Below are 22,314 nucleotides of genomic sequence, written 5' to 3'. Positions count from 1 at the left end.
TACACACCCAGAATTTACATGGAGAAAACATTTCCTTTTTTTTTTTTTTTCCTTTTTTTCCTTTTTTTTTTTTTTTTCAATGTCCAAAACAAGTGCTTCTTTTGATAACTTCTTTGTTTTTCAACACACGCACCGTCTAGAAAGATAAACGCCATGCAGATGAAGAGAGTGCAGCTAGAAAGTCCTTGGGGCAGCAGCACTGCAGGAGCCCCATGTCAACGAGAAAAGGGCTTCCATTGGAAAAAGACAACAAGAAGCTGAAGCATTGCTGGAAAATCCACCGCCCTCACGTCTGTCAAACCTCTACCTGATGGCAGAGGGGCAGGACCAAAATTCCCTGTCCTGGCCCTGCCTTCCATCCTAAAAACCATACCTTGGTGGCTCAGAAGAGTCTCCTTCTGGGTTTGCCATGCAAGCAGCCCCCTAGGTGCAGAAGCCTGGGGACACTGGTGTCCCAGGGACACAGCTGCCCTGGTGTCGTTGCCTGCTGGCAGCCCCGGTGGGAGCAGCATGGCGTTGCAACCCCTCTCCAAATGTAAACGCAACAGAAAACAGCAACCCCCCAAAATCCCCCCACCCCCTGACCCCAAACAGTTGAATGTTTCTAGATATTACATAAAGATCCATTTCAGCAAATACTCAAAATCAAGTTACGAAATACACAGTAGGTTGTTTTCTTTTTCCTATAAAAAGGCATGCGCTCAAAGTAGAAGATAGCTAAAGGCTTGTTTGTTTCTTCAAAGCACAACCAGATTCTGCAGAGTTTTGTCACTAAAGCTTGCATTCCTCATCTTCGCTGGAAGGTGTCGTGTGGGCAATGGTGTCTGTGTCTCCAATCAGTGGCCATCTCAGCAACCTCAGCCTTTGTGCCATGGGGAGCTGCAGATGCTGCATGCGAGGGGTTGGGGGCTAGGATCCAAAGGGATGGGAGCAGGGTGTGGAGAGATTTGCTGCCCCGAGCCCACTGGGGCTGGGAGAGCTCTCTGGGCTGTGGTGATAGACAGAGGTCATCTTTCTCCTCTTTTCTCCCAGCTTTGCCAGTCCTCACTCCCAGGAGAGAGGGAAGAAAGGAGAGAGAACATCCTGGTAGCTTGCCAAGGCGCAAATCTACTTACCCTCCTGGGAAGAGAAAACACCAGGACACCTTTACTCACCCATCCACGTATTCCCCTCCTCACCCAAGATGCACAGAAGCTGAATTTTGCAAATGGTTTAAAACCCAGGTTCCCCAGCTGAGGCTGCCGGGACGCGTGAGCTCAGGGCAGCGGGCAGGGACCTTGATAGCAGCAAGGCAAAATCCACCGGCGTGCGGAGGGTGTGTGGCACTGAGCAGCTCCCCACAACCTCCTCTTCTTTGGGGAGCTGCCAGCAGAAGTGGCAATGGAGGTGGATGAAGAGTCCTGTCCCAATCTGTGGGATGTATGGGACTGCAGGGCTGTAGGGGGGCCTTTTGCCCTGGCAGGCATCAAGTGCTCAGATTTAGGTTCATGGTTTTTCTTTTCTTCGTTCATGCAGAGGAAGGGGTCCTGGTGAAAGGGGATGGAGACGGGATGTTTGTAGGTGCCGCTGAGGCCGTTGCATGTGTGCAGTGAGAAGCGAGGAGCTATTCCAGCAGGAACCAAGCAGCAGAGCCAACAGCCAAAATCCTGTAGGTGAAGAGTTGGAGGGTCTCCCCTGGCAGTCAGTCAGTGACAAATCCAGCACGGGCCATACCACACTTCAGCTGCAAAACACCAACAAGCAGAGCAGGACGTTGATTCAGCCATCATTCCAGCAGAGCATCCCTCTCCCACTGCCCTCTCATGACCACTGCCCATCTCCTCCCCACCGCAAGTCTTACAGCTATGCTCTTTGGGATAGGATCCCACCCTTCCACCTCATCTGCAGCCCCTGGATGCTCACAGGGCTTACTGCGGTAGGACAGAGGGCGCGCCAGATCTGTGGAAGTGGACAATCTGCCATTTGCCATCCCGGCGGTGCCAGATGCGGGTCTCTTCAGACTGGGCAGTGCGGGGGATGCCCCCTGCGTCCACGTACTGCGTGATGCGGATGTAGGCGATGCAGGCGGACTCATCTCCCATCAGGTGAATGTGGGGGTTCAGGATGGTCGTGTGCACAGGCTTGCTGTTCCGGGACCACACTAGAAAGAGGATAATCAGGGTAGCCTGAGGCAGGGGAAGGACTTTGGGTGGCTCCTCAGTGTGGAAGGGGAGGTCCTGGGGTTGGAAGACTGAGGACATAATAGGCTCAGGATGGGTGCACCTAGGGAGCTAGGACAAGTGGTAATGGCCTTAAGTTGCACCAGCTTGATTACTAGGAAAGTTTTTTCTTGGAAAGAATTACAGTGCATTGCAATAGGCTGCACAGTGAAGTGGCAGTCACCATCCCTGGAGGTGTGCAATAAATATGGGGACGTGGCACTGAGGAACATGGTCAGCGGGCATGGTGGGGGTGGGTTGGATTTGGTGACCTTGGAGGTCTTTTCCCTCTTTACTGATTCTATGACTAACCAAACAGCTCTTCATTCACCATCTGGGATATTCCAACCTAGCCTAAATGCTCCCAAAGCCACCCTTTCCCTCCTCTCTTCAGCAAGCTGCTAAAGGTAGGGATATAGCCAGACCATGGGAGGTAGGAAGGGTTTCTCAGGAGGCAAGGGGCAGCTTACGGTTTTCAAAGTAGAATCGGTGAAAATCCAGGCCTTCCACAAGGTTCCCCAGAGCCTCAGGCTCAAAAGCAGTCATCCCAGGATCACACATCTTCCTGCGGAGGTGGAAGGGAGAGGGAAGGGAGAAATCATCTCATTGCTTCCAGCAAGACAGACTGTCTTCAAGCAGAAGCCTGGCCTGGCCCTGCAGGAAGCCAATACACCCTTTGCCCCCAGCCCCACAAGTTCAGCTGGGACCCCGATGACACAGGTCCCTCCATCACTCAACACCTCCTGTTAAGTACTGCCGCCTTCTTCATAAGAGGTAGGAGAAAAACAGCAGGGAAAAATCAATTCTCTCTGCTCTGTATCAAAATATCTCTGCTGCTGTCCTCTGGGGCAGGGAAGCAGACCTGCACTCACTCAGATGCACTAATTAAATAGGCCTTGGACACAGAAGAAGTGTAGTCTGAGGAGCTTCAAACTCAGCAAGTAGAGAGCAGTTCTGCTTCCAAGCAGCCTGAGGCGGTCTGGGTGTAGAGATGTAATGTTCCTTCTTCCACCATAAATCACACTTGCAGTTATTCATCTTTCTGCAAACCCAGAAAATGGGCACATCTGTGCTAACAAGACCAGAGAAATGTGGTCATCTCAGTGTGAGAAAGCACGGGGTTGGGAAACCAATGTTTCCTGTGTCTCTTGGATGGTGTCCACGTCCCTCTGCCAGGTCACCCTGCCCTTGGCAGCAAGGTCCTTTGGCACTTGCTCTGGGGCGCTGAGCCCAGCCCACAACTGAGCACACTCACGTGTAGGACTCGAAGTCGCCGTTGCTTATTGCTTCGATCAGCTGCTCTGTCACCTTAATGATTTCTTGCTTCCGTACTGTTGGTTTAAAGAAGAATAAAAATACAAATTAAAATAAAAAACACCGGGATTTTTGTTTGGTTAGTTTTTTTTTTGCTAAGATTATTGAAAAGACACACAAAAGTCACTCCTAATAGAAAGGAAGACTGTCCTGTACAGAGCATCACCGGGAGACCTGCCTTGAGAGGACACGTATCCAACTAACATATCTGGCTATAGCCTATCTTGTGTTGCGCTGAGATCACTTAGTCAAGAGACTTTACAAATTAGCACCAATAAATGATTCCCTGGGTTATTCTTAGAAAGCTGATTCTAGTGGGCAGGGAGGAGAGATTTCTCCTGGAGTCTTTTCTTTGAGGGACGTTGGTCTCAAAAGAGCCCAGACCTCAGCAAGGATGCAGGAAAGGAATGGTATCATCCATTTCCAGTTTTGTGGGCCTCCTCTCTTCACCAGCAGTGTCCCAGATACTCCTGGTGGTGACCCAAAGGTGAAGCCACCTATGCTAGCAGTGCACTCTTAAGGAAACCCAAGGCACTGTGCTGATGCTGGGCTTTCCCATAGCCAAGACCTCATTAGGGGCTGCTAGGCTAGTGACCTTGGCGTACCCCCACTGGTGTACCTTTGGTGTCTTCATCCTCAATGGTGGTGTTGGTGCTCTCCGACGATTCCTGAGCAAAGAACAGAGAGGAGACAGCACGGTGAGCCCAGTCTTCTCCCCATGCCAGGAGGAGCTTGTGTGTCCGACAGCCCCCCCGAGTCCGACCCCACAGCGCTCGGCTGTGCGACTGGACGGCAGCCGAGGAAAACGCCGGCAGCTCCAACCCGTCCTCCACCACAGCTCGAGCGCAGCGCCGCGCTGGCCGAGCCCCCCCGGCCGTGTGCCAAGGGAGCATGGACTGGGCTCGGGAGGGTCTTGCAGGCACGGCGCTGCCTGTCCTACCGACGCCTGCAGGGACACAGAGGTGGGGCAGGTCCGGGGCGGCTCGGCGGGGTGCCAGGAGGGCAGGGAAGGGGCTGCGCAGGGGTGGAAGACACCATGTTGACTGTACGATAGAGATGTACAAATTAACAGCGAGGAGGAGCTGGGATGAGAAAGAGGGGACTGTGCAGGAGTGAGAGAGACCACACTGACCGCAGAGTAGGGAAAGAAATGTACAATACAACAGAGTGCTTCCAAGACCCACATGGACCACCGAAGGCTGAGACACAGCTCTTTCCATCAACAGCTGAGCACTAGACAGATTTGGGGTGGAGGGGGTTCTGACCCCCCCGTCTCTCTCCAGGAGCCCCATCAAGGCGACTCTGCTAGCGGAGCTAGAGCAATGGCTCTGCTAGCTCTTCCCAGCAGAGCCTTGCTGATGTATTACCCATAGTACCCCGATGTAGGTTGGCAAGGTGTCCCATGACCATACAGTCCCCGCAGAGGCATGGAAGGTGTTTCTCCAAGGCTCCTTGGACCGATGCAGCCTGCAGACCTGAGTCAGGAGAACTGGGAGAAACGGCATGAGAACCCATCAGCAAGAACCAGGGCTGGTTTCCCACCAGCAAGTGCCAAGTGGCCAGCAAGTGCCTGCACCAACCCTGTGAATGGGGACTGTGGGTGATACGGCTTTGAGGATGTTCCCTCCAACCCCGGTGGCCCTTCTTCCCTACCCCGAGGTAACTTCCAAAAACGGGGGAAAGCTGGAACATGTGGAGAGGCCCAGCAATATCGGCATTGAGGAAGACGAAGGACACTCACCATTAACTGAACGCTGGAACTGGACTTTCTTTTCTGGAAAAACAAGGAGAAGAGATGGAACAGGAAGAGACACAGAGTGAGAAAGGTAGAGAGCAGCACGAGAGAGGCAGCAGCTCCTGAGCCACTCTTCATGGTCCTCACGGAGGGGTAACCAAAGGCACGAGGCCAACCTGGTGCTCCTGGAGGGACGTGCCACCACACAGCGGGGCCGTGCCAGCTCCTGCCCACATTTCCACTGTCACCTTTTTCTCCTGACCTGCCACAATCCCTGCTGTTGCTCACCCCGAAGACCTGCCTAGCCCAAAGGTCTTGCAGAAGTAGGTGACTCCTCTGTTGGCTTTCTGTCCAGGCTACCAAGCCTACAGGAGCAATATGAGATGCCTAAATGCTCTGGCAGCTTTGCCACCCTCACAACGCTGTGGTTTGGTTATGAGCACCAAAATGAAGTTGTACTGACTCTATCCATGTGATGACCAGTGTGGAAACACCCAGTTGTCATCCTGGACCTTCACTTGTCTTCAGCACAGAGCTGGCTGGTTTAAAGCCAGCACGGCTATCGCTTCTTAACCCTGCGAGGCAGACACACCATAAGAAGCTGTCCTGACACAGCTCTGCTGCCCTGAATCAAATTTCCTCCCAAGAGACAGTCTTGTATATGCACATATTCATCTCCATCCTTGACCACTACCACTAGGCACTAATGCTTTGGAAAAGAAGACTCTATTGCTGCATCGCCACTTGCAATCCCAAATTAGTTCTAGATACTCCATATTTTTCATGCAGTGCTCCCCTCTGCACACTGGCCTTTCTCCACCTCCAGTTTGCAGGGTACAAATCACAGCTGGTGACAGGAAGCACCAATGCAAGAATTAGGAGCTGCAGTGCCAAATAAGCAGCATTTTACCAGCACATTTAACAAGGCACCATTTCTGCCTGTCTCACAGAGATAAAAGCAACATGCACTGTGCCTAACTCTTGGAAAAACCCATGCAGCAACACATTAGGGTGAATAAATAGGCTGCAGTAGGAAAACTAACATCCATCCATCCTCACTGCTCTTTTCACTTCCTAAATGGCTTCCACCAGCATCAATACTGAGGTTCCCCCACGCCAATGCACTGTCCTCTCCTTCACTGAGTCCTCTGTCATTCCTAACCCCTTCTTCCCTGGGACGACAGGTGTCCCTGGGGCAGGGCACGCTGCTGTGCTTCAGGAGGAACCTCAGGGGGACGTACAGCCAGAGACAGCTCCCAGCCTCTGCAAATCAAGGACAGCACACGGGGCAGTAAACTGCAGAAATTTCAGACGCAACAGAATGCAACACAAAGCAGTGACTGCGTCAAGTCGGGACATACAGTAACAGAATGCAACACGGGGCAGTGAGCTCATTAATTTTGGACGGGACAGGATGTGACATGGGGCAGTGATTTCATTAGTTCACAACGTGACAAGATGGGACACTACACAGGGCAGTGAAGGTATCGTGGCTGCTGGGACCAGAACACCTCCTGGGGACCCCAGAGCAGGGGTGGAGAGGAGTTTTTGATCCTGTGAGCGCTTTTTGTAGGGGGAAACCTCCTTGGGAGAGTGCTTTGAGCTCTCCAAGCCTGGGCTAGCACCCTCCTGGTGCCTGCTCTCATGAAGGCTGGCCCAGGTGATATCTCCAGGTGCAGACAACTCTTCCGACGACAAACCCCCCCATATGACTGGGCCCTCAGCCCCCTCCCGACCTGCCCACCCATCCATGCAGGATTCCACATCCCTGCCTTGCTTTCCCAGCGAGATGGAAGGAAGTGACAAGCTGCCAGCAGCGCACTGCCATATGCCAGGTACCTGTGCTGGGCCACCAAACTTTGGCCTCGGCAGCCAGTTTCCCAGGCTAACATTCACACTCAGTCTACTTGGAAAGCCAAGAGAGATCTCTGTTAGGATACTGGGTCAGCAAGTGGTCTTCTATCATGACACCTAGAGCTGAAATCAAGGCAATTCCTTTTTGCTGGAAAACATAATTCAGGGCTGTGCCTGACGAAGTGTCTGCAGCCACCAGTGCTTTAAAAAGCTTCTCCCAGTTGAATCAGCTATGCTCCAGCAACTCACACTGTGGCACCTCTACCTGGGACCACTGCTCAGGTGGCTGCAGAAGCAGCAGATGAGGGCTGGCAGGCAGCTTGCTGGGACTCCCGTGGGGCTGTGCAAAGCCAGCAGTCCTGCCCTGGGAGCCATGTGACATCCCACTGCCCAAGGCAATTTCCTCTCATAGCAATGTAACCCATCAGCTTCATGTTGCAGAACAATGCTGCGTGGACAGAATATTTGATTTTGTGGAGCTGCGTGCAGATTTTGTGTGGTCTCAAACCTTGCAGGCTTGGCATGCCGCAACTAGTGGGAGGGGAACAAAAAGCCATCCCCAGCCCTTTGGGGTTTTGGGCAAAGGAAGGAAGGAAGAAGGAAACTTTTGGGCAAAGGAAGGAAGAAAACAGCTGAGTGCACTGCTCTTCCAAATCCTGCAACCCTCACAACAGCAGAGTCCCTGCAAAAGGACCAGAAGAAGAAAAGAATCTGTGCTGCAATCAGAGTCCCAGAGCTCTGCCTCACAACTTGCATCCCTGCCCTGGAGCAGAGGATTGTGATCATGCAAGTTCTCCACTGTTGAGCAATAGTTTGTATCCAACAGGACAAGAAAAAGACTTTTGCATGGGCCGTTCTTCCTGCAGCCCTTCCAGCACCAGCTTGTTCCCAGCACATTGCCAAGTTGGAGTGCTCATTTTTTCCGTCTACAGCAAGCACAGGAGATGAGAACGGGGTCGAGAGGGTTAAACATCTCCATGGACCACTGTGGGGATAAGATGGTGCTGGGGGACCCTGGAGCAGCAGGACTGCTCTGAGATGGGGTGATAAGCCCACCACCAGCCTGAAGCCCCAGAACAAGCGTGTTTTTGGGGCAACAAAGCAGCAGTGAGACTCCACTATGCTCTGTTGTTCCTGGCTGCAGCACCAACCCCTTCCCTCACCATGCTGAAAAGCTGCTCCAGTGGCTCAGGAACACACCAGGAAAGCAGTGCCAACAACTATCCTTCAAAGCACAGGGTGCCTCAGGGAGCACTGGCATAGCACCAGGACCCCACTGCCAGCGCCAGGGAGCGGAGAGGCAGGCAGGAGGGGACTTACCTTCACGCCGTCATTCTTCTTGTTGCCACCGCTCTTGCCTCCTGGAGAGAGCAGGAAAGAGGTGAGCAGAGCCAGGCAGGGCACCAGCACCAGGAGGCCGAAGATCAGCAGCATGATGCCGGGCAGCAGAGCCGAGTAGCGGCTCTCGTCCTCTCACAGCCCCTCCGGCGCAACCCTGCGAGCTCAGGGATGACCTCTCCAGCACCGGCCCGTCCCACCAGAGCGGCTCTCCATGAGGGACATCAGCGTCCCCAAACGTCACAGCGAGGCAGTGGGGTGCCCCATAGGGAGCCCGCTGGCTGCGGGCGCTGTCGGCGCGGCGCTGGAATGGGCCGCCCGCCTGCCGCCCCTCTAATTTTAGCCCCATGCTGCTGGGATCATGTGCTGCCGGCCCGCCGGCCTGACAGCTGCAGCCCACATTTTGACAATGATGAAAAGCAGATGCCTTTCCAGTGCCCACCTCCAGCTGTTGGCCAAGCGCCGAACCCCCCGGCTGAACCAGGGACCCCACATCCTGGAGCGCCCGTAGGAGCAGCCCCATGCTGGTCCTGTTGCCTGCTGGGGTGGGCAGGGGGCACGGGCAGCCCCTGGGTTGCGTGGATGGGAAGTGTTAGGAGAGAAGCTTTTGGGTTTCCTGCCCTTTGATGCTTTGCGCCTTCCGTAACCGGATCCGTGCCAGCTGCTGGACTCCTCCAGCCCCACACACGCTGCCCACAAGTGCTAAATATGTCAGCATGATCTCCCCACCCCCCTGCGACAAATGCAGATGCCAATCCTGACTGTGGCCATTTGCTCCTGGCTGGGCCAGCTGCCCCTGATTCTCCCTGTCCACACCAAAACCCGGCTCCTGGAGTGTCTCAGCAAAGCACTCCAAAATTCCCATCTGAAAACAAGCCAGGCTGTGCTGAGAACTCTGCAAACTGCCACGCTCCATCCCTGCCTCTCAGTGCAGCCCTGGGGATGCAGGGATGTGGGAGAGGAGCAGCATCTCTGCAGGGTCAGCATCCCAAGGTGGGTGAAGTGGGGGGACCCTGTGCTGCTGGGGCATCTGGAGGATCCACATCACAAACATCTCCAGGAGAGAGGGCGCCAAATCACCACCTCCCCAGAGCACACAGCTGCAGTTTCAGCCCCACTGTAGCTGCTCCCCTCCTCCCCCAGCTCTGCCCTTAGGGGAGAAACCCAGAGACAGCACCTACCGGAGAAGTTCCTGGTGGCCAGCATGGTGGTGAGGATGGCTCCCTGCAACACACAGAAGGCAGAAAGGAGGGGAGTGCGCAGAGCCACCGGGTCCCCATGCTCCCAGCTCTGTGTGTCACCTGTCCCCCACACCCTTTGCTGGAAGGAAGCTGGCCCACAGGCTGACCCGACTTCTTATCCTTAACGCCAGGGCATTGGGTTGCAGGCTCTGAATCTTCCCTCAAAGATTAAAGGGATATTCAATAACCCAGGGCACATTTCAATCCCATTCTTTGCTGGCCGGGGTGGGCAGCTGGTGGCAAGGGGAGCCGCCGGGAGCGGAAATGGATGTGATTGAAATGAAAGGGATGGGGAGTTTTCATGGAAGCCACCCATACAGCAAGACTGCAAAATAACACCCAGAAAAATGCTGCTCCTTCTCCATCTGACTCTACTAACTAGTTGCTCAACGTATAATGAGATTACTTAGGACTAATTGCCTGCAGTAATGGATTACCATTTTGAAGTGCATGCCTGAACTAATTTGATTACTTGTCTGGCTGAAAAGTAATAACAGTTCATAGCCAGTTTCTTTTCTTGATAATCATGTTAGTAGCCTGCAGCTGCCCTGCTCTGTGTCACACTGCGTGCAGCCAAGTGCAAATCCACACAAACCCTGACTCTCCCCACTCAGCACCCAGCCCCCACAGACCCCACCAAGCATGCTGCAGCAGCCTGGGTAGGACAGCGTGCAAATTACCTTTAGTTTCCTCCGGGCGTTGAACTTCTTCAGGCAATCCACCGTCTCCTGTCTATGCATGCATGAGGCCACAGTGGCACGGTGCTGGGAAGAGAGAGACTTGGCTCAGGGCACACGTGTGCAGGATCCCAATGCAAACCCCTATGCCCACAGAGCTTGGGTCCCTGTGGGTGAGTGCCACCCGACTCACCGATATCCAGGGGTGCTTCAGAGCCTCCGCTGCCGTGATGCGTTTGGATGGGTTGATGGTCAGCATCTTGTTGATAAGATCTTTCGCTTCGGGAGTGACAGTGTCCCACTCAGGGGAGGGGAACTGCCAACAGAGGGATGGGTGAGGGATGGCAGGGAGCAAGGCAAGGAGCAGCAGTCCTCAGCAATTGGGCTGGTTCTCCTCCAGCCCCAGGTGGGAGCAGGCAGAGGAACTCATGGAAGCAAATGAGAATTGCTGCCAGCTGGGGAGCAGGGCTGGAGGGAGGACAAGACCCAGGATGACACCCATCTGTTCTGCAAAGTGGACTGAAAGGTGCCAATGTGTGCACTTGGGCACAGCATCTCAGTCAGCCCTCTACAACCAGAGCAAGGGAAGGGAACTCATTCCCGTCTGACTCATCCCAGTCACTCTTCTGGAGCAGCAGACTGCAGTGAGGGGGCAGCGGGAGGAAAGGGTGGTAGTGGAGGGGCAGAAAGAGAAATGCACTCACGTCATAAGCCCCAGCCTTGATCTGCTGGTAGAGGCGGTGCTGGTCTTCATCCCAGAATGGTGGGTACCCAACCAGCAGGATGTAGAGGATGACGCCTGTGCAGGAGGGGACATGGGGTCAGCAGGTGAGTGAGAGGCACTGCACTGCAGGTGTGAGCAGACCCATGCTAGGGGCCGGCCCAAATCAGGGAGAGAAACCGAGGACATTCTCGAGATTAACTTCCTTACCACAAGCCCACAGGTCCACAGCTTTGCCATAGGGATCCTTGCGGAGCACCTCAGGGGAGAGGTATCCTGGGGTGCCAGCAAAACCTGCAACAGAGAACCAACCCATCACACACCCTGCACGCTGCAAGCATCCCCATACATGGCTTGGGGGTGCTCAGCCCTCCAGGCCTGATACCACTGACCCAACCTGAGCAGGGCCCAGTGGATAATCCACAGCCATACTCACCAAACCAGGCTTGCTGGTCTCCCTCCACCTCAATGGCGAGACCAAAGTCAGCCAGTTTGACAGCAGCCCCCTTCAGTTTGGAGGCCAACAGCAGGTTCTCAGGCTGCAGGAGGAGGAGAGTGTCTCAGAGAGAACCTATGGGCTCTGCTATGACTTCCAAACACATCTGGGGGAAGGATGGATGTGGTCCCACTGCTCTGTGGGGCTAGGTATCCCAGCGCACCATAGAGGACCATGGTCTATAAGTACCTCTCTACCCACTCTCCCTTGTGTTGTTTTGCCCGAGAGCTGCCGAATCTTTCCAGGAGCTCCCATATGGCATTCCTCCCCACTCTGGAGGGTGCCAGGCATTGCCCCACAGGGTCTTGCACCACTGATGGGTCCCCACACCCTTCCACAGACCCATCCCTGCAGCCCATACCTTCAGGTCCCGGTGGACCACTCCCATCTGGTGGCAGTGCAGGACAGCTTCCAGGATCTGCTGTATGCAATGGCTGCAAAGAAGAGAAATCTCACACAAGTGCCTTAGTCACGTCCACGTGGCTGCATCTCACCCCCTGCCCTTCTCCCATCGCCACGTCCCACCTGCAGCCCTGCAGAACAGTGTCCCTCTCCACCACATCACTTGTTGGCCACCAACAAGTGAACAGGGAGCTGGGGCTATGCGTGCACCCATGGGCTCCCACAGAACTGGCACCAGGAGCTGGGGACTGATGGTGCAGACATGGTACCAGCCCAGTTTGGTCTCTAAAGAGGAACAGAGCAGCTGTGCCCGCTGGCCATGCAGCTGATGCTTCAGTCCCATTTTCCCAGCCCTGTCTAACATGGGTGGCTCTCGCTGTGTCAGTTTGCTTTATGTCAAGTTCATTAAACTCTAGCCTCACTGCATGCATGAGAAAGGCAGGGAAAAAGAATGAGGCTATGATCACTTTTGTTCCAAAACAGCTGTCTGTAAGGCAAGTCTTTACTTACATTTATGTTATTTGTGTGACACTAATAAGAGGATGCGTTGAAAGTGGATTCAGTGCAAGCAATCTGTTAATTATGATTGCTTTTTGCCTAGAAATAGGGGATATTTTCACGGAAGCAGAGGTAGCACAGAGCTCAACAACCCCTTAAGCATTCATATGGACTATGCCCCGTCCATGGGGCAAAGCCAAGAGGCACAGAGGTACTTGGAAACTGCACCCTCAGCCATCCTGCCCCAACAAACCCTCCTTAAGGCTTCCAAGCGGTGAACATCAGAGCAAGAGTTCGAATTGCAGAAAGCAGAGTGCAGAAAGCCCTGGGAAGCTGTGGGGACACGGGACACCTCTTGTCCTTTCCTGCCCAGATCCCTGCTCACCTGGCATCCGCTTCGCTGTAGTACTCTCTGGCCACGATGTCCTCAAACAGCTCCCCACCAGTGACCCTGGGACAGAACAAGGGATTCACACTGGGCGTTGCAGCAGGGCTGGGTGTGCTCACAGCATGCTCGGCCCTAGTAACCCATCCAAGTACTGCTGCCATGCACGAGGGAGTGGGGCAGGGACAGACTGTCATCTGCCTGGCATAGAATAGGATGGGATATGGGATGGGAGGAACTGGCAAAGAACAAGTCCAGCTGCCAACTTTAAGGACTCAAAGCTTGGCTCTTCCCTCTCTATGCAGAGAAGGACTTCAAGGCAGCCCACAGAAGTGCAGGGATGAGATGGGGGAGGCTGTGGGGCACATCACCTTGATGAGAGCATGCAGCAGATTAGAAGATGAGTTTAAATGGCACTCACAGGTCAAATATCAGGTAGTGGTGGCCCTCTTCAGAGATGCTGTCATGGAGCCTCACTGCAGCAGAGACAGAGGGTTATGGGCTGCCTGGGGAGCCTGGATGCCCTTTGGCATAGCAGGGATATCTGCTGGGAGCTCATCCTCCCCCCTGCCCCTCTTCCCATTGCCACTGACTGGCAGCAGCCCCACTCAGCCAAGGGCCTCCATGAGCCATAGTTCAGAAGTCACATCTAAACTGGGGACAGCCAGCAATTGGCTGAGATCCCAGCTCAGGTCAGGATAGTGCCAGGCTGCCAACCCAGCCCTGACTCTGAACTATCTCTGTAGTTATTTTTTCCCTCCTCTTCATGACCTTTCTTCTCTCCTTGGGAGCACTCCTGCTGGGGATGCCCAGGAATCATCACGGGATGAGATTCCTTGAGCAGGAGCACTCTGTCCCATCCCCCTGCCTGGCTCTTCGCCCTGCTCCAAGGGATGCCCCTGTGAGAGCACGTTGCCCTTCAGCTAAGTTTTCACATCTCAGCAGTCAGACGCACGGCAAAGGTGCAGAAAAAGGTGGGACAGAATCTGGTGTGCAAAACGCAGTCTGGCATTGCCTGCCCACATCTCACTTCACTCTGATTTCACTGGGGCTGTGTGTATTTAACCCCTCCTCACTGCTCACCTGACATCACTTTCAGCCCATTTCTCTGCACTACACCAGCTGTGCACTGTGTGGAAACATTCCTTTTAGGCTGTGGGTGTTAACGATTAGGATGCTCACCCCATTCCCTGCTCATTCCTCCCTATTGATGGTCTCCACTCCCCTATGCTCCGTCACCTGTGTTTGCTCAGCACTTCTCTCTGACACATAATCTCAGCTTTTCTGCCTTCCTCTGTTGAAAGCACCACATTTCCTTCTGTTTCATCTCATCTGAGAGGGATCTGGGGGGTATTGTGCTGGGATCTTGCCAAATCCTACCATGTTCAAAAGGGGATTAAGCAAATTCGGTGCGGATGGGGTGGTGTAACTCTAAGCAGATGGTCCGGATACATCCCCTGCTTGGGGAAGTCCCATTGCCCGTGGCTGCCAGGAGCCAAGGGTGTAATGAGGAGCAGCTGCTCTAAGTATAGCTCAGTCCTGTGAGCATCTGCTGCTGGTCATAGGCTGAGCACAGCGGCAGCATCAAACTGCTCAGTGCTAAGAGCTTTGGACACAGCACTGCTCCCCACAGTCACAGGGCAATGGGTACTCACAGCTAAAGCTGCAGCACTGGATGTAGCCAAAATGTCCCACTCTAGAATGCCTCCTGGGTAATGCAACCTGGTGAATCTGCACTGTTCCTGGCACAGCGCTGTGACACAGGGCTGCGGGTGCAGCTTCCCAGCGCAGCCCCTAATGCATGCATGGTGCAAAGCAGGAGCTGGTCCCTGCAGGCTCACGTCTGTGCAAACCCTGTCTGCACAGCCCGGCGTTCCTATGGGAGAGGAGGGCTGGGGAGGCACTGCAGGCGATTAGAGAGAGCCTCACAGCCCCTCAGTGATCACAGCATTCCAGCTTCCTCATGCCCCCAGCTGTGCTTGCTCTGATGGGATCTGCACATCCCATGCTGCTCGAAGCAGACAGCTGTTTTGTCCCCGTGTTGGACTCCATACCAGCACTGGGCACAGGCAGCCTGCATCAGTATCACCGTCGAGGCTAAGCTTTGGGATTTTTGCTGCAATTTTTTCCCTTCTCCTCTCTCTCCTCCTTGCCTATTTTTGTCTTTTGCAGGGGCTCAGGAGTTTTCCTGAAACAGCTTTTCTGAAGGAGGCTACTCTCAGATGGACGGCCGGTGGGAAAGTCTTCGCTTCCCCCTCTCCATCGCCTCTCCCACGCCGCTCTCTGCTGCTGCTCAGAGCTGGAGCCGCTTTTTGGAGCATGCAGAGGAACACAGCATCCGAGGAGTAAAAATAGTCCCCATGCAGCCCTGCTCCTCCCGCAGGGATGTGCAGCCAACTGGGTTAGTTGGGACCTACTTAGATCCCCCCTGCGCTTGGTGGGGGCCGTTCTGTACGTGACCCCTTTTGGAGAAACTTCTTCCTGATGAAGAAGAGGAGGGAGCCCCAGTGCCCACCCCACAGCCCCACATGAGGGGTGGTGGGGACGTGGCAGGCAGTGATGCAGGGTGTGCTTACCGATGTTGGGGTGCTTCAGGAGGCGGCAGATCCGAGCCTCTCGCTCCAGCTTCTGGTGGTCTGAAAGAGGTAATGGCCCCATATTAGGCTCTGGTTCCATGCCAGAGCTGCTTGCTGTGCCTTCCAGCACTCTGCAGGTGCTGCCTCACCACACCTCTGTCTGAAGGCATTTGGCGATAGCAGGAACCCAACAATGGGAGAGGTGAGGATATAATTAGGGCTGTGTCTCCCGGCACCATTGCAGCTACCTTGCAAGCTCACACCTCGCTGTCTCGCTCTGCATCAAATCAAATCTGCAACCACTGAGGTGTGAGGCTGCAGCCTTCCACATCCACCCCTTCTGTCTTTAACTCGCCTTGACTTTGGGGACGCTGCTCCTTCACCCTTCTTGGGTTTGCCTTTCCTCCACCGTAGACCATGTCTGTATGGGGATATGGGGGGTGGGTGGCTTAGGCTGTTCTTTCCATAGCCAAAGTCCACTGTGGGTGGAGGATGGAGGTGTGGAGGGAGGCATCACTGGGGTAAGCACTTCTCCAGGAGACAGGAGAGCTGCTTTCTGCCCCAGCCCCAAGGTGACATTGGGTAAATCACCCTTCCCCACTCTCTGCCTCAGTTTCCCAATCTGCAGATAGTTTCCCATTGGGTTTCCTCATCTGCAGAAATTGAGATTAACCAGCCAAGGGGAAGTGCAGCATTGCTGCTTTTTGGGAAGGCAAACTTGCTTGCTTAGAAGAAGCCAGTGGTCACAGAAAGGAGATGGGGACAGCAGTGGGGACCCAGCTCCACCTGGCCACAGGATCGTCTCCCCCACAAATCCAACTGCAGTCTGCACTCAAAAATCATTTCTTCCTCATCTGCAGTTTCTCTCCAAGCATGAGAGAGAGTTTCTCTCTTTGGTAGCCAAGCATGTCCAAAGGCACCCTGGGGTGTCCTGCAGCATCACTCCCCCCTGCACACCATCCCACCATACCTTCACGTGTGGCATAGCTGCTGGCATATCTCAATGGCACACATCCCTGTGGGACACATTCCCACGGGCCACCAGCCCAATGCATCCCTCTGGGGACAGCTTGCAGCCCAGGCAGTGGCCAATCCCATGCCGCAGCACTGCACAATGGGGAGAGCGTGGGTCTATTACCACCAGAAGCCACTGGTTCCAGCCAGCAGAGCAGCTAAAATAACCCTGAGGCTCTCTCCAGCTGACAGATGGACACAGAGACATTGCAAACCTGAGGAGAGGATGGAGAGCAGCAAGCTGTGGGGGATTTCCACCTCCAAATGGGGGTTTGGAGCTGAGCTCCTCAGTTAGGCGTCAGTGCTGTACTGCATTGGCACGCAGTGGTTTGATTTGAGGTCAGACAGCAGCTTGTCACCATTTTCTGTGCTTCATTTTTGCTTTCAGATGTGAGCAGTGGCGTCAAGGAGAGCAGCAGGAGCAGCGAGTTAATTACAGCCTCCCAGCAGGGTGCCCACTGGCAATGTCCATGCATTTAATGGCCATTCATCGAGGAGCTCAGGATGCACCACAGTGAGGATAGAGTGGGGCAAAGGTCTTCCCTGCCACCAAACCTTGCCAACCCACTGAGCACCCCCAGCACCTACCTCGGGCAGACAGCTTCTTGGTGTTGATGATTTTGGCTGCATACTCTTGTCCTGCCAACACCTTCACACATCTCCGGACAATAGAGAAAGCACCCCTGGGAAGACAAGGAGCAGAGGGAGGTGAAAGACTCAGTACAGGCAAGGACACGGGTCAGTCCTAATGTTCTGGGGGGCAGTGGTGAGGGATGGGATGGGATGGGATGGAATGGGATGGGATGGAATGGCATTGCATGGCATTGCATGGCATGGCATGGCATGGCATGGCATGGCATGGCTATTGAAAGAGAAACGGTTTTTGAGAGTGGGAGAGCAAAGTGGGTGCTTCCTGACACTGCAGTCCTTGGGGACATGGGAAGGCAGAGATAGCCCTGGGGATGGCTGCAGGATTCACCCCTCAGTGCTCTCTCATCCCTTTCAGTTCTGCTTTACCCACTACTGGCAGAGAAAGGGCAGAGATTTACCAGGAGCTCCTTGGGGACACTGGGAATGGACACAGCTGTTGCACTGCACTCAACCACTTCACTCCATGTGTACGAGCGTCTTTGCCAGCTTCAGAGCTCTCACAATCACTGCAGCAATTTTCAGAACCAGCTATGAGCGCTCACCATGGCTGCAGGCAACCGGTGCAAGATCCCTGTGGCTGCAAACCCACCGCAGCAGCAGCGCACTGCCCTGCTGAGCACAACCTTTGTACCAGGCTCCCTTTGCTGCCAAACCCTTCCGATCGCTGAAATAACAACTATCAAAAGCAATGCCACCTCCTGCTCCATCTTCCCCCGCTCCTGCTCCATGGCGAGGAATAAAAGGCTGCAGTTCGCGAGCACGCTGCCAAGCAGCAGTGGATAATTGATTGTAGTGGTGGAGGTGGGTGGAGATGGGCAATTTGGGGCTGAGTGAGATCTTTAGCAGAACAGGCAAGCAGCGGGGTGCAGGAGCCCCAGCAAAGCTGCCAGCCCGTGCAGCATCACCTGAGGCACGTGTCGGAGAGGAGCTGGAGAGAAGGAGAGGAAGGAGCTTGATGCTTCCTCATTCTGCAGTTTGATCCTGGCCTCTGGAGTAGCTGAGCTGTTCCTATTCCCATAGCCTGAAGGGCTTTAATTGGAAAGGAATTGAGAAATCCTTCTTATTCAGCTTGACGTGATGGGGAATCCGGAGCCGTGCTGCTCCTAGTTCTGTTCATCCTGTCCCACCAGGAGCCCCATCAACACTGGGTCTGGAGGCTCCTTCCTCCCCCGTGACCCATCTTTGCTCCTTTTTCCTAAAGATCCACCTTTGCTTTGTGGCAATGCAGAATACTCACAGCAGAGAAGTCCCAGGTGCTCGGCCCAACTCCAAACCCAATGTGGGGCTCCGCTGCACGATCCTACGTAGGGCTGGAGGGACGTGGGTGCCCCAAGGCTGTACCAGAGGCTAGAGACACAAGTCTGGGCCATGTCCCCACCCCAGGTTAGCAAGAGGGAAACAACGGTCCCTGGTTCTCCTGCATTGCTCCTGGATATTCTCAGCCACTGATGTCCAAGCACTGACAGCTATTCAGCCATTCATTCATTTGAGCCCAACTAAGCTATGGGGTTAGGTACAGATGCAGTGCATAGGCACAGGTTGCACAGCCCAGATTGGACCTCATCCCTGCCAGCTCCTGCCACTGGTTCGCAGCCCCATAGCCAGTGCCAGTGTCCCCTAGCCCAGGTGTGACCCCCATGCCCTGTCCCTAAGGTCCTGTCAGCCCCCCCCAGCTCCTCTGACATGGGGATGCTCCGTTCCCCCTTCTTCACACCTTCCCTGCCAGCTCCAGGCTGCGCTGCTGCCGCCCTCCCTCTCTTCAACACCTCCTCCTCCTCCGAGGCATTTTATCTCCTTTCTAGAGAGAAGAGTGTGGGCTGGGGATTTTTTGTTCCTCCATATCTTTTTTTTTTTTTTTTTTTTTTTTTTTAATGAAAACCCTCTCCTGCAGCTCTGGTAGCGGAGGGGCTGAGCGAACACTAATTGCCGCCAGCCTCTCCCTGAACCTGCTGTGGGGGCGGATTCGGAGGCACCCAAGGAGCTGCTTCTTGCTGTTTGTCCTACCTGGATGGCCGTGGGCAGGATCCTCTCCCTGCTGCCCCCGTGCTGCCCCTGCTTCTCGCCCCATCCCTTGGCTCCTGCAGGTTGTAGAGGGGGTGAGGGGGAATGTTGCAGCCCCTTGCCAGCTTGGCGTCCTGCAAGGATGCTGCAGATGCAGGTATCCCCTGCAGGAATGTGGGACCAGATCTGTGTCCTGTGTTTGGGACAGCCCCACGGGATGCATGTCACGATGGTTGGAAGCTGAAGGAATGGCAAAGGGGTTGGGAACAGCTGCCTGGCACCCCGCACCCTTCACTGGTCTTCTTTGGGTAGAAAAGAAACACAGGCAGCTTGGGGAAGGTGGAGGGGATGTGCTGATGCCCCAGCACATGGCACCAGCTCCTTGGGGCTGTGCACTGGGAATGCCATCACCCTTGCTGGGTTTATGGGCAGCCGCTGCCGCAGCGAGCCATGCAGCACTCCGTCCTGATTTCCCTTCCTGAGCTCACAGAGCGGAAATTTCCCCCTGGGAAACCACTGATTGTTGAAAGTGTGGGATGCACTGGAAACCATCCCGGTGGAAAATTCCCAACCTGCACCATATCACACTGACAGGTCAGCAAGGGCTCTGACTTGGGAGCGTTTCTCAGCCCTATACCTGCCTCTGCTGAACCAAGGGGAGGTGTCGTGGGATGCACGGAGCTGCAAGAGCTCTGGGCTGAGCTGCTCTGCTTCTGTGTCAGGGGATGCTGAGTGCTCCAGGCTGACTGGGGTGCAAGCTACTGCTGCAAGGTTTGCTCATTAATTAGTGAAAGTGGAGAAACACATCTGCCAGTCTGTCTCATCAGGTCTGGGTGCTCACCCCATCTGGCAAAGCCTCGCTGCCATCCCAGGCCTCCCCCATCACACACAGCCCAAAAGCTCCCCACCATGCTCCATGTACTGCACTGGGTCCAGCAGCATCCCTTGCGGGCACCGCTGCTCTCCCACAGAACCTAGAAAAGCTGGGAAACCTCTGGAAAACCAGGTCCCAAGCCATACCATGCCCCAGGTCCCGGGCATTCTGCTTGCAGCATCAACTGGGACTCTCTGCACAGCACAGAGCTGCTCCCCAGTCACCGCTCCTCAATCACAGCTGCCCACCAACCCCCAGCACCTGCCCCAACTGCAAGTAGATGTATGCGTCCATCAGCACACCCCAGGACCAGCGCTCTGTTCTGCACTTGTTTGCAGCAGTGACTATCTGAATGGGGAGCACCAGCTGCATCCCGCCTGGCACAACGTCCTCCCCTGTGTCAGCCTCTTGAGTTCTCCATCTTTGTCCTCTCCTTTTTCTCTCGCCCCCGTTCTGCACGCCCTCGCACGCATGGGTGCACATTTCAGCGAAGGCTGCCCGGCGATGCAGGGATGCGGGTCTGGAACAAGTTTTCATGCCTGCAGACTGCCACAGCCACACACCTATCTGACAAAGGGCACCTCGCCAGCAGCAGGGGCACCCGGCTCTGGGGCAGCAGCAAAAACGGGCACCAAAACCAAACCAAAGAGAGGCATACGCCTGCTTCCTTGTACACTCAATTTACAGCCACTCTCTCCCCACTGAGACATGGAGCATCTGCTGCCCAGCACTGAGGACATGTGTGTTGCTGGGACAAGCACACTGCTCCACCTCGGGGTGCTCAGTGCCCCCCCAGAACTGCTCCAACTGCTATCCTCTGCACCACGCACGCACCCTGATTTGCAGCAGGCAGTGCCACGCGGACCCACTGAGCCCTCCCTGCAGCAAAGCAGGGGCTGAGGCTCCTTATGGGGCACTCACACATGCAGATGGGATGGGGGACAGGGTGGGTAGATCCCCAGCTCCGAGTGGGATTTCCACAAGGGCTACCCTGCAGGTTGAGTATCCCACAGGATGAGTCAAACGCTGGGGAATCTGCACAGAGAAATTCCCTAAAGGAACCGGAGGGCGCCCACCACTGGGGCTTTCCCCCTCGGCTGTCCCGTCCCTCCTCCCAACGGGGGAAGTTACTGGGGGAGCCAGCAGCATCCTCTTCCAGGAGTGCTGGTTTTTCTTTTCCATAAGAGGGGCAGCCAATCCCTCCCCAATTCCAAAATGCGGTGCACTGGGTCTGCACCTATTGGCATGCATTTGAAGTCAGGAGGAGATGGAACAGGGACTAGCAGACCCCATCCCGATCCCAGTCCCCCCACTGCTCCCCGACGCTCCTTGCCCATTGCTTTTCCCCATATCCACTGTTTCCAGCTCTGCTCAGGCACTTCCCCAGCCCCGCTCCTGCTCCGAGTGTTGGGGGCGCATCCAAGCCCCTCTCCAACTTACTTGCCCAGTTCCTCAAAGAGCTGGTACTCCTCGGTGAAGCGGTTGCAGGTGATGGTGGCCATCCCAAGGGGCTGGCAATGCTCCCTCCCCGGTGCGGAGTTCGGAGCAAGCAGCTCTCCTCTCGCTCCCTCCCTCTCCGTGTGCTCCCGGGGCTCTCTCCTCGCCGAGGTAAATAAGGGAATATGTTTGATTGACAAGCCTGGAGATAATGATGAGGGCAATTTGTCTTCTCAGCCTCACAAGCCTTCGTCAGCATCCCCATCCCCATGGTGACCACCGCTGCCAGAAACGCCCTGTTTCTGTTGCCGGGGCAACCGCTTCCCAAACCCATCGCCCGCCCTGGGGACCGCGGCCCTGCTGGGGACCCGGCCCTGGGGGCTGCCTGGGGGGTCTCACAGCCACTATAGGGAGGGGGGCAACTCCAAAATGTAAATCTTAAAGGCAAATTGAAGGAAGTGGCAGTGGCAGAATAACTGGGGCAAAAAGGTTTCCATGGAAACCGTGGTTTCTATGTTGCAGGAGGATGCTGTCGCCCTGGCAACTGGTCCATTTCTACCTCCCCCCACCCCCAAATGCAGGTCCTGCTGGTACCCTGCACCAGAGTCCCTGGGGGGCTGCAGGGTGGGGGACGGGCTGCTGCAGAGCGGGGCGGGTGGCAGCAGATGGAGCAGAAGTGTGTCAGGCAAAGGCAGCAAAATGATGGCAGCTCCCCAGGTCCCTGTAAGCGCCCTGCCAGCAGCTGGGCTCTCATTGGGGCTGGCCCCAGTCACTGGCACCCGGGAGTGGCTTGGCCTAAAACAAAGCCAGAAGGGGAGCAAAGAGGGAAAAAAGCAAAAAGTGCTGAAAAAAAAAACAGGTTTTTCAGTTAATTAAAAAATAAATTTAAAAAGAAAAAAAAA

The 22,314-nt window shown here is 55.0% G+C and overlaps 1 protein-coding gene across 1 annotated transcript; it reads right to left on the bottom strand.

The window, feature by feature from the left end:
* Window positions 1-1,305: 1,305 nt before the first annotated feature.
* On the bottom strand, window positions 1,306-21,493 carry CAMK2A (calcium/calmodulin dependent protein kinase II alpha). Its single transcript, XM_042826197.1, has 19 exons — window positions 21,416-21,493; window positions 17,038-17,132; window positions 15,436-15,495; window positions 13,281-13,335; window positions 12,860-12,925; window positions 11,936-12,008; window positions 11,515-11,617; window positions 11,289-11,372; window positions 11,062-11,156; window positions 10,551-10,673; window positions 10,361-10,444; window positions 9,621-9,663; window positions 8,422-8,462; window positions 5,254-5,286; window positions 4,132-4,180; window positions 3,454-3,529; window positions 2,669-2,763; window positions 1,903-2,140; window positions 1,306-1,723 (listed from the first exon to the last, which is right to left on the bottom strand). The coding sequence occupies exons 1-18, from the start codon at window positions 21,475-21,477 to the stop codon at window positions 1,908-1,910; spliced, it is 1,470 nt and encodes a 489-aa protein (XP_042682131.1). The 5' UTR covers window positions 21,478-21,493; the 3' UTR covers window positions 1,306-1,723; window positions 1,903-1,907.
* Between the last annotated feature and the right edge of the window lie 821 nt (window positions 21,494-22,314).

The sequence above is a fragment of the Centrocercus urophasianus genome, unplaced genomic scaffold (genome assembly GCF_019232065.1).
Source record: "Centrocercus urophasianus isolate 14NV4802_14NV808 unplaced genomic scaffold, USGS_Curo_1.0 seq_26, whole genome shotgun sequence".
Lineage (NCBI taxonomy): Eukaryota > Metazoa > Chordata > Aves > Galliformes > Phasianidae > Centrocercus > Centrocercus urophasianus.
The sequence above is the reverse complement of the archived record's forward strand: the minus strand, read 5'-3'. Positions and strand labels throughout refer to the sequence as shown.